The sequence below is a fragment of the Populus trichocarpa genome, chromosome 1 (genome assembly GCF_000002775.5).
Source record: "Populus trichocarpa isolate Nisqually-1 chromosome 1, P.trichocarpa_v4.1, whole genome shotgun sequence".
NCBI classification, from domain to species: domain Eukaryota; kingdom Viridiplantae; phylum Streptophyta; class Magnoliopsida; order Malpighiales; family Salicaceae; genus Populus; species Populus trichocarpa.
Window position 1 is genome coordinate 36,106,135 of NC_037285.2, and position 14,228 is coordinate 36,120,362.

A 14,228-nucleotide genomic window follows, 5' to 3' on the forward strand; every position below is an offset into this window, starting at 1 on the left:
GCCTAACAGATGGACCGAGTAGAGGCAACTCAGATCTGGCAGCAGCCGGTGGCGTGGTCAGAGATGCTTGTGGGCGGTGGTTGGAAGGTTTTGTTGCAAATATAGGGTGCTGTTTTTCACTAAAAGCAGAGTTGTTGGGTGCTTTATGTAGTCTTCAAGTTGCTTGGGAGGCTGACGAGCGCAAAGCAGAATTCCGCATGCTTTTAGCTGTACAAGAGAATCTTTACTTGTGAATCCATTAGTTCTGGAAAGAGAGATCGCAGATGTCGTCAAGGAAACTATCATGCTGTTTTTTTTTTTTTTGCCCACGAGTCATGGTTTTCATATTGGCTTACATGTTCTTTATAATCACTGCGGGTATCCTTTTTCCATTCTGATGCAGCTAGGACGGCCTCACCTTGGCTGCGGCCCCGTTATTAAACAAAGAAATAAATGAAACAAAAATAATATATCGGTTTCACACCTCGAATCATGCATGCACCATCTGAAGAACGTAAAACCAACAAACCCAATCAAAAACTATACAGAAATGTTTATAACCATGAACAAATTAGGAACGAGATAGTTCAAAGCATGGGTGAAGAAGTTGATGTTTGCCCTTGTCTAATCTTCATATACATACACTCCCACCTACAATCTTACCTGCCACTGTATATTTATAACGTGGGGGGGGGGGGGGGGGAAGCATAAGGCCACCTGAGTTGACCCCGGTTGGCAGCTGCAAATACACATTTTCATGAGACGTTTCTCTGCCTCGGAATTTCCTTTGCATGATCTGTTTTGATTTTTTTTTCCCAGCTCCTGGCTCATCAGAAATCTCAGCCTCGTGGCCTCCTTCTGACTGAAATTAAATCATCATGGTACATGGGTAGAAATCGAGATTGAAATGCCCTGTATGAGAAGTATGGTAGCAGCGTCGAAATAACAACAAGAAGAGTGACAAGCCAATATAGAATACTGGGTGCACAGGCTTCCACAAAAACCTTATGTGCTGTTGTAGATACTCCGGGTGGAAGAAAACCATATATCACCATAAATATATACCAGAAAGCTATGCTTCCCCAGATGAAGAAGTGCTGAATCCAGGTGAAGTAATGGATAGAGAGTGCTATTTGGCAATTTACGGCCCAAACTACACAAGTATACATCGTCGCCCCAAGGATCTCATAGTCAACAACTTGACCATCTCTCCGGAAGGCTTGATTGATCATGGAATTGATGGTGAAGAAGAAGATAATTATGGAAGTAAGAACTCCATTACACATCCAAAGAAGGATGTGGGGCCAGCTGAAGAGGATGTTTTTGATTCCCTCTCTATATAACAAAGGATACTGTAAAAAAGATGATCTACAGTCAACAAAGGCCTTCTGATCTACAGTCATAGAGGTAACATTTGAAAGTATTGACTATTGAAAAAAAGTATTCAATTATGTGCTAATAAATGGAGTTTGTAGCATAAATTTCCACTCCAGTTGCTCACTGTTGCATGCCTGCATATTCATACCCTCGTATTTTTTAGAATGTGCATCTTAATACTTTTACATTTGCATCGGTTTCAAGGGGTTAAGTCATTCTGAGAGGGGGGGGGGATGAACAGTAACAAAGCCATTCCACCAGAACTTGATCAAATCCCAGATACCATCTTAATAATGAAAGTATAGTACATGAGGTGTGAAGCAAATAAATCCAATGGACTTGTTCCAAATTATCAATTATGAAATTGAAATTGCATATTATGGTAGTATGTGGGAAGCAAAATGTCAGAAGAATATTGGTGTCACTAAGGTTTCCAGAAGCAGGCAACTCGGAGGAAAAAAATCAGCAAGAAAGTGTATCAAAATTAATGCTATGTCATTGACAGTCTAATAAAGAAAAGCAGTGTCAGAGGAAATTACCTATGTCAAACCCAATTTTTTTAATTGTAAGAATCACAAATCTCCAGTTTCTTTTTAGAAAATGTAAAGATGCTATTTGGTTATCCTCCTAGCATGTTTCTAATTCAGACACCTTCCTTTACCCGACAAAGAAGCTAGTTCTTGTATCTATATATAAGACACAAATATTAATGATTCTAATAGTCCTTTTCTGTTTCTTATAGCATACTACTGCATTCCTGAGATTCAGTAGTCAAGGCTATTTGGATTTTCCCAAGTCTAGACATTTTCTTCCTCTTTCTGTTAACATGTGCCCGATATTATATAGCAAGAATTCCCTACCTTGAGACAAAGCCGTGCAGAAACATCCTGATCAAAAACACCAAGAGCAATTACAGGAAGCGAAGTGAAGAATACATTGTAGAATGACATGTACCAATCATTATACGCTGGCTGACCAGAGAAAGAAGCATAGGCCTCAAACCAAAACAAAGTAAACCCAAATGTGATGTTCTTGTAGAAAAAGTAGCATACCTGCATCCACCCAAACAAAAAACACGCAGCAACACACTAATTAGCTAAAACAGCCATTTAATTGACAATTTTACATTTTACAACTTGGATGGAATAGCCTCCCCACATTTTGTTTAGCTCTCCTAAAATATTGCAATTACCTCTTCAACTAATGTGATCCTGATTGTTTACTATAAAACAAATTATGGCAAGAAATTCAGTTCAATTAAGCCCAAGTTCTGGACCGCCTATATGGATTCCTTTTCTCTAAATGACAATGTAAAGATGGATGCAAGAGTTTCAAGTTCCTTGGTTGGCCAACATTTTAAAATCTCTCCATAATGTGCAGAGACACATAATGCCAAATGCTCGTTTTCTTTTGAAGGAATTATATTCTTGGAACAAAAACCAAAAAAGCACAAATGACGAACAGCATAAAACCTCTAATTGCATGACAAAAAGCTGATTGCAAAGGGAAATGTGATTTTCATTTCTCCATATATTTAACATGCACTTCTAGAAAGATGAGAATGACTTGGGAACAAACAGTTTTACCATCATTGCTATTCGCCTGTAGCACCAGTGGCCATGTACCAGCAATAACCGTTCCAGAAAACAAAATTGAGCAATTGCAAAGTCACTTGACATCACAGCCTGCAGTTGAAGAAATAGCTGAAATCAGTAAGTAGGTCATGAGTTGATTTTGAGAAGTGTTTCAATAGAGATCATGGATGGGAGGACTATAACAGTGGTATTTGTTCAAGGAAATAGTTAATGCCTTGAGATGAGGATTGCAACTTAAAAAAGCAATGCAACTGTTAATACTAGAAATGGCAACAGGAACAATATGTGGGATAGTTTGCAAATGGAGAAGTCAGAGGCAAGGGTACATGGGAAGGGGAATTTATTATGTGACAGAGAAGGAAACAATAGCATCAATTAAGCAAATCTCGCCCACTCATTCCCTTTTTCCACATGATCTGGTTTTTAGACAGCAAAAAATTTGTTCCTTTTCAACAATACAAAAGGTTTCTATGGCCACCTATGATCAAGCTTGTGAGGAGATAAATAGACAGGAAATAACGTCACCAACTTGACATACAGATGATTAAACTGCATATTCGTAACCATCAAGCAATGGACTCCGCCAAAGCTCAATTTCTCTAGTTAATTTTATGAAATCTAAAGCTGAACTTTTCATATATTGAGTACTTTGCTGAAGCTGAAGATTTGAAGAAGGAAATTGCTAAATGGAAAGCTGTTTAATGGCCAAGTCATGGAGTTCTGGTCCCACAAAACAAAGATCCTAGGGAAGGAGATCTAAACCACAGGTTGAACCATTTAATTTTGAGTTCTAAACCCAATGGATCAGTCACCAGATCTTTCCTCACACTCAAAACTTGTAACAACATCATGCCACAACCGAGCTTGTATTACCACTTTAAACAGCCATAAGAAATGGTTAAGAACTTCAAGATTAAAATGAAAATAGACAAGTCAGCACAAATTCATGCATAACAGTTACACATAGAGCTAATATCAGAAAAAGAAAGCTAGTATTTCATAGTCCATAATAAATATTTTTGATGCCATATTAACATGGAACACACATCTATTTAATTGACAAGGGATGGCATCAAAGATAATATGTTGTGGAGCTATATCAAGTAAATGGAATTTAAGCTTAAATTCTGAATGGTATTGAGAATAGAAAAAATTTAACCACACATGTGGATTTTTTAAAGAATATGTAATATTGACCTCCATTCCTTCAACACCGCTAATGCCAACTCCAATATCAGCCTCCTGAAGCATGCTGACATCATTCCCCCCATCACCAATTGCCAATGTTGTTTTACTAGAATCCATTTTCACCAGTCTCGTGACCTGCATATCTTCTATACTCTTCTTAGATTTTTTACATTAATTGCAACAAAAAATGTCAATTTTTAGCAAACAAATCATTAAAATGAGCATGATTATGATGCTTACAAGAGCTTTTTGTTTGGGAGTGGACCGACAACATAGAACAGAAGCACAAGCAAGTGCAAGATTCAAAAAATTCTTCTCCAGCTTGTTGTCCAGCGCAAAAGCCAAGGACTTCCCCTCAACCACCAAACCAAACTCATTTCGGCCTTCTTTAGCAGAATCAACTTGAATTTTTCCATCTTCTAACTGCTTTTGAACACTTTGAAAAGAAGCCTGACATGATAAAATATTTCAGACTTTGCAGAATCTGAAAAATAAATTAATCCACTTTCTAGAATCCTATACCTTAGAAATAGCCTCCATGTCCCCTTGCCTTTCCAGGGCTTTAATTTCTGGCAAGTCTAGTGTGATGATAATCAGTTTCATCCCTTCTCTTAGTAGACTACAAGCATACCTGTAAAAATCATGATAGTTATAATGTGGAAACACCCCCCAAAAAAAATCATTTGGTTACAAGCTTCACGCCATACCCAATATTTATAGCAGTTTCCATCTTATCTCCAGTTAAAACCCATATTTTAATTGTTGCCTTTGCAAGCTTATCAATACACTCTGGAACCTAACATGAAAGAATAATATCAGTTCTTATCAATCAACAAAATTATTTATGAAAAATTAAGTCTCCCTAAATAATGATTTGAGCTTTCGGTTTGGTTATGGGATACCTTCTTCTTTTCTACTGGATGAGACAGTTTACAACACTTCAAACAATGGCAGAGTAAATAGGCATGGGCCAAAACAGCTAAAAATGACAATTTATCTAGGTAATGCATTTTTTAAGTTCGGTACATACCCCTTTTTGTAGTTTGTCCTCAATTGCTGTAGCGCCAAGAAGAATTAAATCCCTTTCAATCTTATCAGCAATTTCATCCATCAACACATCTCGGTATGCAGTTACATTTGCTTTGGCATTTGAAAATTCAGCTGCCCATTCTTTGTGCTCACCTTCACCAAGCTCACGATATGCAAGTAACATGGTCCGTAAACCTGCCTCAGCAAACTTTTTTACGTGTTCCTTGGTTTTAGCCTCAAATAGTCGCCCCTCATATGAGAGCCTTTCAAAAATCACACTATATATAGAAAAATAAAAGAAAAACATGATTTTAGTTGTGTGCTTCATAAACTCTATTATTAGGTCATTCTGCATCAAGATCCAAACCTGTCTGCACCCTTGCAAAGAAGCAATATCTTGTTCTCCATAGTTCTTACAATTGCAGACATCCTTTTGCGATAACTACTGAACTCTAGGATTTGAAGTATCTGGTAGACTCTGGAATATATAAACTCAGTCACATGAAATGTATATATAAAAGGAACCATAGATGTGATGCCTAAATTTGAATGATTTCCATTTAACTCCTCATTTAAAGAAATTTGGTGTACGCTGAACAATTTTTCTTTTCTGGAGAGATAGAAAGATTACACCAGAGAGAGATAGAGAGATTACTCCAGAGAGAGATACAGTATGTGCATGGGCAAACAGGGTGTGTTTGATAACATGTATCAGACACAACAGTAATATGGATACATATTCCCACTGTTCTAGTAGTTAGAAGATTTATGCCTTCCAGGAAAAAAAAGAAAAAGAAAAAGAAAAGCAAACCGCTGAAATTTACTTCAATCTTTATTGCATGAACCTTATGTATTCAGCACCTAAACTTCTTTAGATAGCAACCTATAGTAAAGGCGTAGGAAGTTTATAAATTCCCAATCTGGACTATCCATCATCCCATTTTGAAGTAGGCTTTCAGAATTCAATAGTTATGCAAACACATCTTTTTCTTGGAAATAGGAAGGACACCTTTTTCTTGTGTTTATAGATTTTTACAGTAGGATCAAGTTGACAGAAATGTCTAAAAGACAATTTTGACAACCTTGGTGCAAGGAAATGAAAAGGACAAGTTAAAAAACGTCGAACTAAAGTAGAAACGGATTTATCCTGCTGATAACTCATTGGGGGAGGTGACCAAGGAATCAAATGTCACACAGCTCAAAAAGGATGTAATTTTCCTTCCAATGAATGACTTTTCAGCATAATTAAAGATAACATAATCAATAAACTTCAGTATCTCTAATTTGAAGCAAATTGCAAAATCAATAGAATTTGTTCAGAGGCGACTATGTTTGGATGGAACAAGATAACTTAACAATTTTTTATCCTAATTACCATGGATGGAAATGAAGTAACACATTGTACCTGAAAAGCTCACCTGGTAACTTTTTCACCATTAACCAACTCATGCAATGATATGCTTGATTGTTTCCTTTTAAACAACTCAAAGCCAATCTCCCTTGCAGCTATGACAAAGGCTGCTTCATCTGGGGATTCGGCTTCATAAGAAATTTCACCTGTTTCTTTGTTTCTCTCAGGAACTGCTGTGTTGCAGACTGCTAAAATTCGGAAGAACTTCTGTATGACATCTGAATGAGGTTCATTAACCCACTTTCCATTCATTATACGTTCATCTCTGAAGTTGAATCCCTTGATTGAATTTCCTGAGTTTCTAGTATCATCAGCTTCCAGTGGCCCGTCACCTGCTATCCTCGCCACGGCCCTTTCTACTTCTGTCATACCATAGCCATAAGCAACTCCTGCTATAGAACATTTGACAAATTCCATTGAGTTGCATGTCAATGTACCAGTTTTGTCAGACATTATGTATTCAACCTGCCCAAGCTCCTCATTCAAATTAGATGTGCGTGCTTGTGCAGGCTTGTTGGTTTCCTTATAGTACATATCCTGATCTTGGTTAATGAAAATGCTTTGTAAAACCTTTACAATTTCAATTGACACATACAATGATATTGGTATCAGATATCCATACAGCATAAGTCCTGTCAAGAAATGAAAAAATGCAGATATTGGTGCTCTTTTGGGGTCAAAAAACACAGTTGTGTCATCTGGTCGAAGATACCACCTTCTAAATCTCCCACCTCTAAAATCCTTCGTAGTCTCAATTCCAAAAAATATTGATCCAATAAATGATATCAAAACCAACATACTGAAAAGGAGATAAACTATCTTGTCCATTCTCCTCTCAATTTTACTCCTCTTAGAAGGGGGGGGATCTACTGCATTCTGCATCACTTTTGTGTCATGTCCCGTGAAAATAACCACACCATAGATGAATTCAGTGTTCCTGAGTTTGGAATCTCTTAAAAGAATCTGCCGAGGTAAAAGTGGGTAATCATATCCGTTATAGTACAATGTTCCAACAAAGGAATAAAGCTTCTCATTCGGGTCCTCACACTTAATCATGGCCATAAATTTCTTCAAGGATTCTTCTTCACGTAGGGAGGATGTCACCTCTAAGGCATGCTTCAATTTTAAATCAGTCTCTCCATCAAGATTCATGGTCTCAACATAACAAATTCCATCCTCATAGCTTGATGAAAGCAGAAGCAGATCAGCAGGAAAATACTCATCCTTGGACACCTTAACAATGTCTCCAACTCGGAGTTTCTTCCATCTGGTCTCATGGAAGGTAGAATTTTTATGATACACTTTGACCCTTCTATTGTTAGCCTCTATATCCTGAAACCATTCAAAGATCAGTCTAGTATGAATGAATCACTGAGGAATTGTTTTTTGGAAGGGATGAACACATGCAATAACAGTACAACAATTTGATGGAGCCTGGTAAATTGAATGAGAACACATATGAACCAAGTGAAAATTACAAGAAAAAAATGGATTTAGCCAGCATGCAAGTTTATAATCAGCGTTTGAATAATACCAAAAAAAAAAACCAACCCATTATTACATAAACTGGTGGTTTAAACATATAAATATGCACATATTGAATGAAGGCATTTGAAGGCATGTATTTATTCCCCCACACCCAGATGCCACCCCAAATTATGTGTGGAAACTGGCAGGGTAGGATGGTGGATTATATATATAAATATGCACAACTGATGACAAGAAACTGAAGTCTTAAATAATAAATTTGTTGACAGAGCACCAATGCTAAAAAGATGCAAGGAATTTGTTATCTGAAAGGGTATTTATAAAAGGACTGTTAGTTTAGAAATGTATGTATGCTATGTAACTAAGAAGCTATTACATTGTGATGCATATAAATCTTGAACCATGTATGACTGTCGAGGAACTAACTAGCACCAGAGCAACCAGCAATGCCATAATCATAACTTGTCTGACAGATCCAAAAGTAGATCAAATACAACTCTTGATATCTTGATTTAAGGAGAACAATAGGCACTAGAAGAATATACAAAAAATTTACCTCATAAATATTCTGCAACTATGCATATAACTTTTGTCTCGTGATACCAGTTACAATGGAAAAGAATCCAAAGAGCTGACCCCTGTGAATTTGGGACCAAAGTTTGTGGGTGGAATTATGTAAGCTAGAATGCCACTGAAATAGTCTCTCCCTATTTCATTTTCTCCATCACAAAATGCAATGTGTTTCTTTTCAACAAGGCTGCTTGTTGCACTTTCAAAGTATATAAATATCCAACTCTTCTTTCAATTTCTATGAAAGATCAATGGTGCTAGGGCCACTGCTTAGTTAGTCAAGGGGTGAAGAAGGAGCTCAAGCAAGATTCTAAGTTTAAAAGTCATCCATGAAAAGAAGAAGAAGAAGAAGAAGAAGGATATCATTACTAGAGAAACAAGAAAAAACTCAGTTACATAGTCTTCAGAAACAACAATAATAAATAAGCAAATGAAGCTAGTTAACAGTTTTAACTAAATGTATATATTTGCTTTCTAGAATTTAAACAGATAAATATAACATTTAATTTCTCAATCCTAATCCATAATTGAAAAGGGCCTCTACAGTCATTGATCCTCATATCCTATACAAATTATACTCATGTGTCAGAATAAATCTTAGATGGTCTAAGACTATGCAGACTGCAATTTCTCAACAGGGGAACCAAAACTTTGAGTTCACTTCATCATTAAAGCCCGCACAAAGAAATGCACAGCACACCAACAACCACAGGGTGCAAAGAAATGAAAAAAAAAGAGAGAGGGAGGGAGAAAAAGCAAAATTACCTGCTTTCTTCGCCTCCAATCTTCGATACCTTCTTTGGCCATGGTGGCTCCAATCACCACAAGCAGAGGTACAGCAACACTAGGTGCCGTATAGGGGGCTAAAGGACTAAACGAAACACAAGCTACAACAAGAAAGTAAAAATTTGCAACCCTCCTAAACTGCTCAAACAAAGACTTTGGAATAAAATTAAGCGCAGTATACTTGGTATTTGATACATAATTTCCCCTATAATTAAGCTTAATAGCCTCTGGATTATCAGGGTCATTGCAATAAACCACCCTAGAGTATCCCTTTTGCCCAATTAGACCATGATTTTCACTAGGCTGAGATTTAAAGCACGAGAATGGTAATAACTTGCTAAAATGCAAGCCCTCTCTCATAGTCATTTTGTGGCCTAATCTTCAATTGTGCCCCTTTAATTTTCCCAGAAAGAAAATGAGAACAAATCAACTCCCCCTAAGTATATATCCACATTAATGTCATAACTATTATAAACAACCAAAACACAAGATATAGACACCCGTTATTCTACTCTTTTTGATGAATCTTCGAGAGAGAAAAAGGAACTAGCAAGCAAACGATTGACACGCAAACAAGCTCAATATGCTTGTAATTCTTACATGCACGGAAAGTAGAAAATTCCTTACGTGCTTCTATTGAAAATTCCTTACTTTCAATAGAGGCGAGAGAGATCTCTTACTTGTACATTGAGACAAACAGAGAGATGTGAAATTTGTTAGTAGTAGTTAGCTTTGCCGCTTTAATAAGCAAAGTGGGCTCGAAAGAGGAAAATTAGAGCGTGGACAGGTGTTTTTGGCCGCTAGTAGATTTCACAGCATGTTTTGTCTGGCACGTGGAGGATTTATTTACACTGCATGCTTCTCAAATCAAATGTAACTGCAAATTCCATAACATAACACTGTTGTGTATTTGATTTTAATTAATGAAAGTTTCCATTATTTCAGTCAAATCCAAACAGGATAGGCATGCTAAACCCATAGTTATTATACCGGCCGGGTTTATGTGTTTTGTTTTTCCATATAAGATGTTTTTTAAAATATATTTTTATGTAGAGTGTTTTTTAAAATATATTTTTATTTAAAAATATATTATAATAATTATTTCATATGTTTTTTACATATTAGTATATTAAAATTATAAAAAAATACTAAAAAATCATTAATTTTAATATATTTTCCAGTGAAATATATTTTTAAAATGCATTTAAAAATAAAAGTTATTATACTTTTAAAAACTTAATAAATAAAATAACTTATAATTTGCCAAACTCTAATAGTTCAAATTAGATTTCATTTCAAGTTAATTTTACATCATCTAGATAACACATGAATTGAGCAGGTCAACTTTAATTATTGTTTTTGAATTTTTATTTAAAATAAAGTCATCTTATTAAAAAATAAATAGACTAGGTGTGCAAGTTTGGGATGATTTTTTTTTTTTTCATGTTTCATATTAGTAGAGTGAGAAAAAAAATTGTTCTATCAGGTTTGGGGTGGATTAGGGAGTTTCTCAATTAATAAGAGATCATAATTTTTTTCATTCACAATTAATATTTAATGTTTAATATTCAAGAAAAAAATTTTAATTTTAAATCTATATAAATGTTGAGATTTATCGTTAACTCTCATACATGGTTAAATGTAAATAATTAAAGTATCAATTTAATAACATATTTATTTAAAAATATAAATTTTTCAAGAAATACACATGTTACTTGTACTTATCTCCATTTATTTATCAAGAAACTTTATATCTACCTTTATCATATTGGGTTTTGTCAAATGCCCATTAAAAAAATTAGAAGATTATACAAACTACTCAAAGAACCGGGATTTAACCTAGCTACTTTACCATGTGTAGCAATTTTTTATTTTTATTTTTATTTCACTCTTAAACATTTTTTTTTTAATTTTTTTTTACCTAATTCTATGAGATAATATTGAAAATTATAATAAAAGGACAAAATTAAATGACAAGACAATAGTGTAAAATACAAATACAAAGTGTGGTCAATCTCAAAATTTTTAGAATTTTGATTTTGATTCCAAAATTCATTTTACTCATTTTTCCGTTTTTATATTTGAAAAGAAGATAGAATATTACATGAAAACAGGGAAGTTGTTGGTTGGTCATAGTTCAATCATAAAAAAGAAAGATTTTTAAGTTAATGAATTATTCTTCTCGAGAGGAATTCAATGGAAGTGTTTTTCCCTATAAACATGACATAAAAAATATATCATGTTTTGTTTTGTGTATTTTGGTTTGATTTTTTTTTTTTTAGAGTGATTTTGGCGTGTTTTGGTGTTGTTTAGTTTTTTTAGGTATATAAGATGTTTTTGAAGTGTTTTCAAGCAAGAGAGCGGCGTTTCCAAAAAAATTTAAATTATTTTTGCTAAAAATTAATTTTTTTTATGTTTTGGATCGTTTTGATGCGCTGATTTTAAAAATAATTTTTTTAAAAAAAATATCATTTTGATGCATTTCGGCATGAAAAACACTTTGAAAAGTAACCGCAACTACGCTCCCAAACAGGCCCTAAAAAACAAGCTGAAAATTAGATATTTGAAATCCAAAAACATGAAGAATGATTTTTTTTATCGTCAAAATGATTGAAAAAAGTCTAATCAATGATAGGCAGCTGACAATGTATCGTCTACCTTAAAAAATACACGAACAAACATGTTGAAAATACAAACACAAGAGCAAACTCGAGCTTCCGACCTTAGGCATACACGCCTAGTTTTTTATTTTTTTCTATTTTTTAAATTGCATGATACTTCAAAGAAATTAATTTGATTTGTATCAAATTTTATTTCTCTTATATTTTATATGAATTAACTATATTTATATGAGATTTTTATAAAAATTGAAATAATTTGTTATTAGCAACAACATTTCGCCTTTAAGATAAAATGAATGGAATGTTTAAAATAAAAAGGATAGAAGACTAACTTCTCGTTTTAATATTTAATTAGTATTAATTACTTTTTTTGTATTTATTAATTCATGTATTTTTCTAGTTTATTTTTTTTTTGGTGTGAACCAGGGTATCCCAGGCTTCGCCCAGACTAATCCCCGCCCCGGGTGGCAAGGGCTCCCCAAGAGACTGACTGCAGACGAAGAGAGGGGTCGAACCCCAGACCTCGTAAGCGACGAGAGCGCGCCTAACCGCTCCGCCTAGTTTATTTGATAAAGCATAAACCATATCTTTTCATTTCTAAATTAAAAAAATTATGATACATGAAATATATTTATAATGTAATTTTTTTTTCACGTTAGAAATTGACTTGAAGTCCTACTTAAAATGTAAACAACATGTTTGATTAAACAACATGTTTACGTTTATAAATTAAAAAAATTATGATATTTTAAAATGCATTCACAATATTAATTTTTTTATAATATTTAAAATTAACATAAAATTTTACCCGTGTAAAACTAGCAAAATTTATAAAAATTAGCCCGAAACTTATAGAAAATGTGCATTGTTATATTTTGACTTAGCTAAAAGCTATGGCATAGTAGCACATTATTATTATTAATTTGGTTGAGAATAATCTCACTCCCGATCGAAATTAAACCCCTTTCTTAATAACACTTAAGACAAATCAACTATATCTGAATTAATATACTCTTAAAAAAAAATATTGTTAATCTTCTTGAATTTAGTATAAAATTTTTCGCCGCTCCAAAAACCTTGGACATGGTGAAATTTGCACGCGCAGAAAAGTGGAAATATATGCGCCCATTGACTGAAGTCAACCCTGGTCATTTCTAGGGGGGGACAGAAACAGATAGTAGTCCAATAGAGAGGCCTTAATCTTTTTCTGGAGAATATGGTTTAGAACTGTAGAAAGACTAACACACTGACACGTGCACGAATACGATGATGCGATGGTCGTTGGCCCACCCTGTAGAAAAGAAAAATACTTGAACAACAGGTGATGTGACCTTTCATTCAACAGATTGTTTGGGATATAATCGTGTTTTCCATTTTTTATACAGTAAAATTTACTCTCTAATTCTATAAAATTTATAACTAAAGAATAGGAGATTTCTTGATTTTTCATAAGTTTTTTAACAATAAAATCATTTTTTTTCTTTTGCTTCTGAGATTAAAAATTTGTTGAGCTATTGGGTAGGGATATTTATGGGTTTTCATTATCTATGTACGATGAGAGCACATTTTTAACCTTGGAAAAGAAAAAAAAAAGCTTTGTTTTTAAGGGTACTTTAGTATTTTCATACATGTATTTTGTATAATTAACAGGTTCACAGGGGTATCTTGGTATTTTCATGTATTCTTTTCAATTTTTTATTCAAAAATATATTAGCGCATGTTCAAAACGCGCTAACGAGTAAATGATGTTCACCCCATTTAGGTGGCACGTGTGACATCATACAGTGGCCAAATATCGTCATTCATCATTTCACTGGATGCACAGCCATCTCCTCTTTCACATGGTGCGATGCGTGTAGGCGTGTGGTAGTTGGGCTGTCATTGGTGGTCGTTTGTTTTTTATTTTTATTTTTCTCTCGCTCTCTCTCTCCTAACAATTAAGTATATCATTGTCCTCTTTGTTTTTTATTTTTAATTTTAGTTCTCATTCTTTTCATTTCTTATTTTATTTTTGTTCCTTTTATAAAAAAAAATTTTCAATGTAGTCATTCAATTATAATTTCTCATATGTTTTGTTTTTCATTTCGATCCTCATTTTTTTAATTTTTTATTTCATTCTTATTTTTTTTATAGATATTTTTTTAATATAGTCCTTCAATTCTAATTTGTTTATATGATGTTTTT

General features: G+C 34.1%; 1 protein-coding gene across 2 annotated transcripts; it reads right to left on the reverse strand.

The window, feature by feature from the left end:
- Positions 1-429: 429 nt before the first annotated feature.
- LOC7487856 (probable phospholipid-transporting ATPase 8) lies at positions 430-10,119 on the reverse strand. 2 transcript variants are annotated; one of them, XM_002298486.4, is made up of 11 exons: positions 9,403-10,119; positions 6,587-7,911; positions 5,536-5,646; positions 5,170-5,446; positions 4,847-4,935; positions 4,662-4,770; positions 4,380-4,589; positions 4,149-4,274; positions 2,943-3,041; positions 2,217-2,408; positions 430-1,331 (listed from the first exon to the last, which is right to left on the reverse strand). In XM_002298486.4, the coding sequence occupies exons 1-11, from the start codon at positions 9,787-9,789 to the stop codon at positions 819-821; spliced, it is 3,438 nt and encodes a 1,145-aa protein (XP_002298522.2). In that variant the 5' UTR covers positions 9,790-10,119; the 3' UTR covers positions 430-818. The 2 variants fall into 2 exon arrangements, with proteins under 2 accessions (XP_002298522.2, XP_024456200.1); XM_024600432.2 differs by having other exon boundaries at positions 1,090-1,331; positions 2,311-2,408.
- Positions 10,120-14,228: the final 4,109 nt, after the last annotated feature.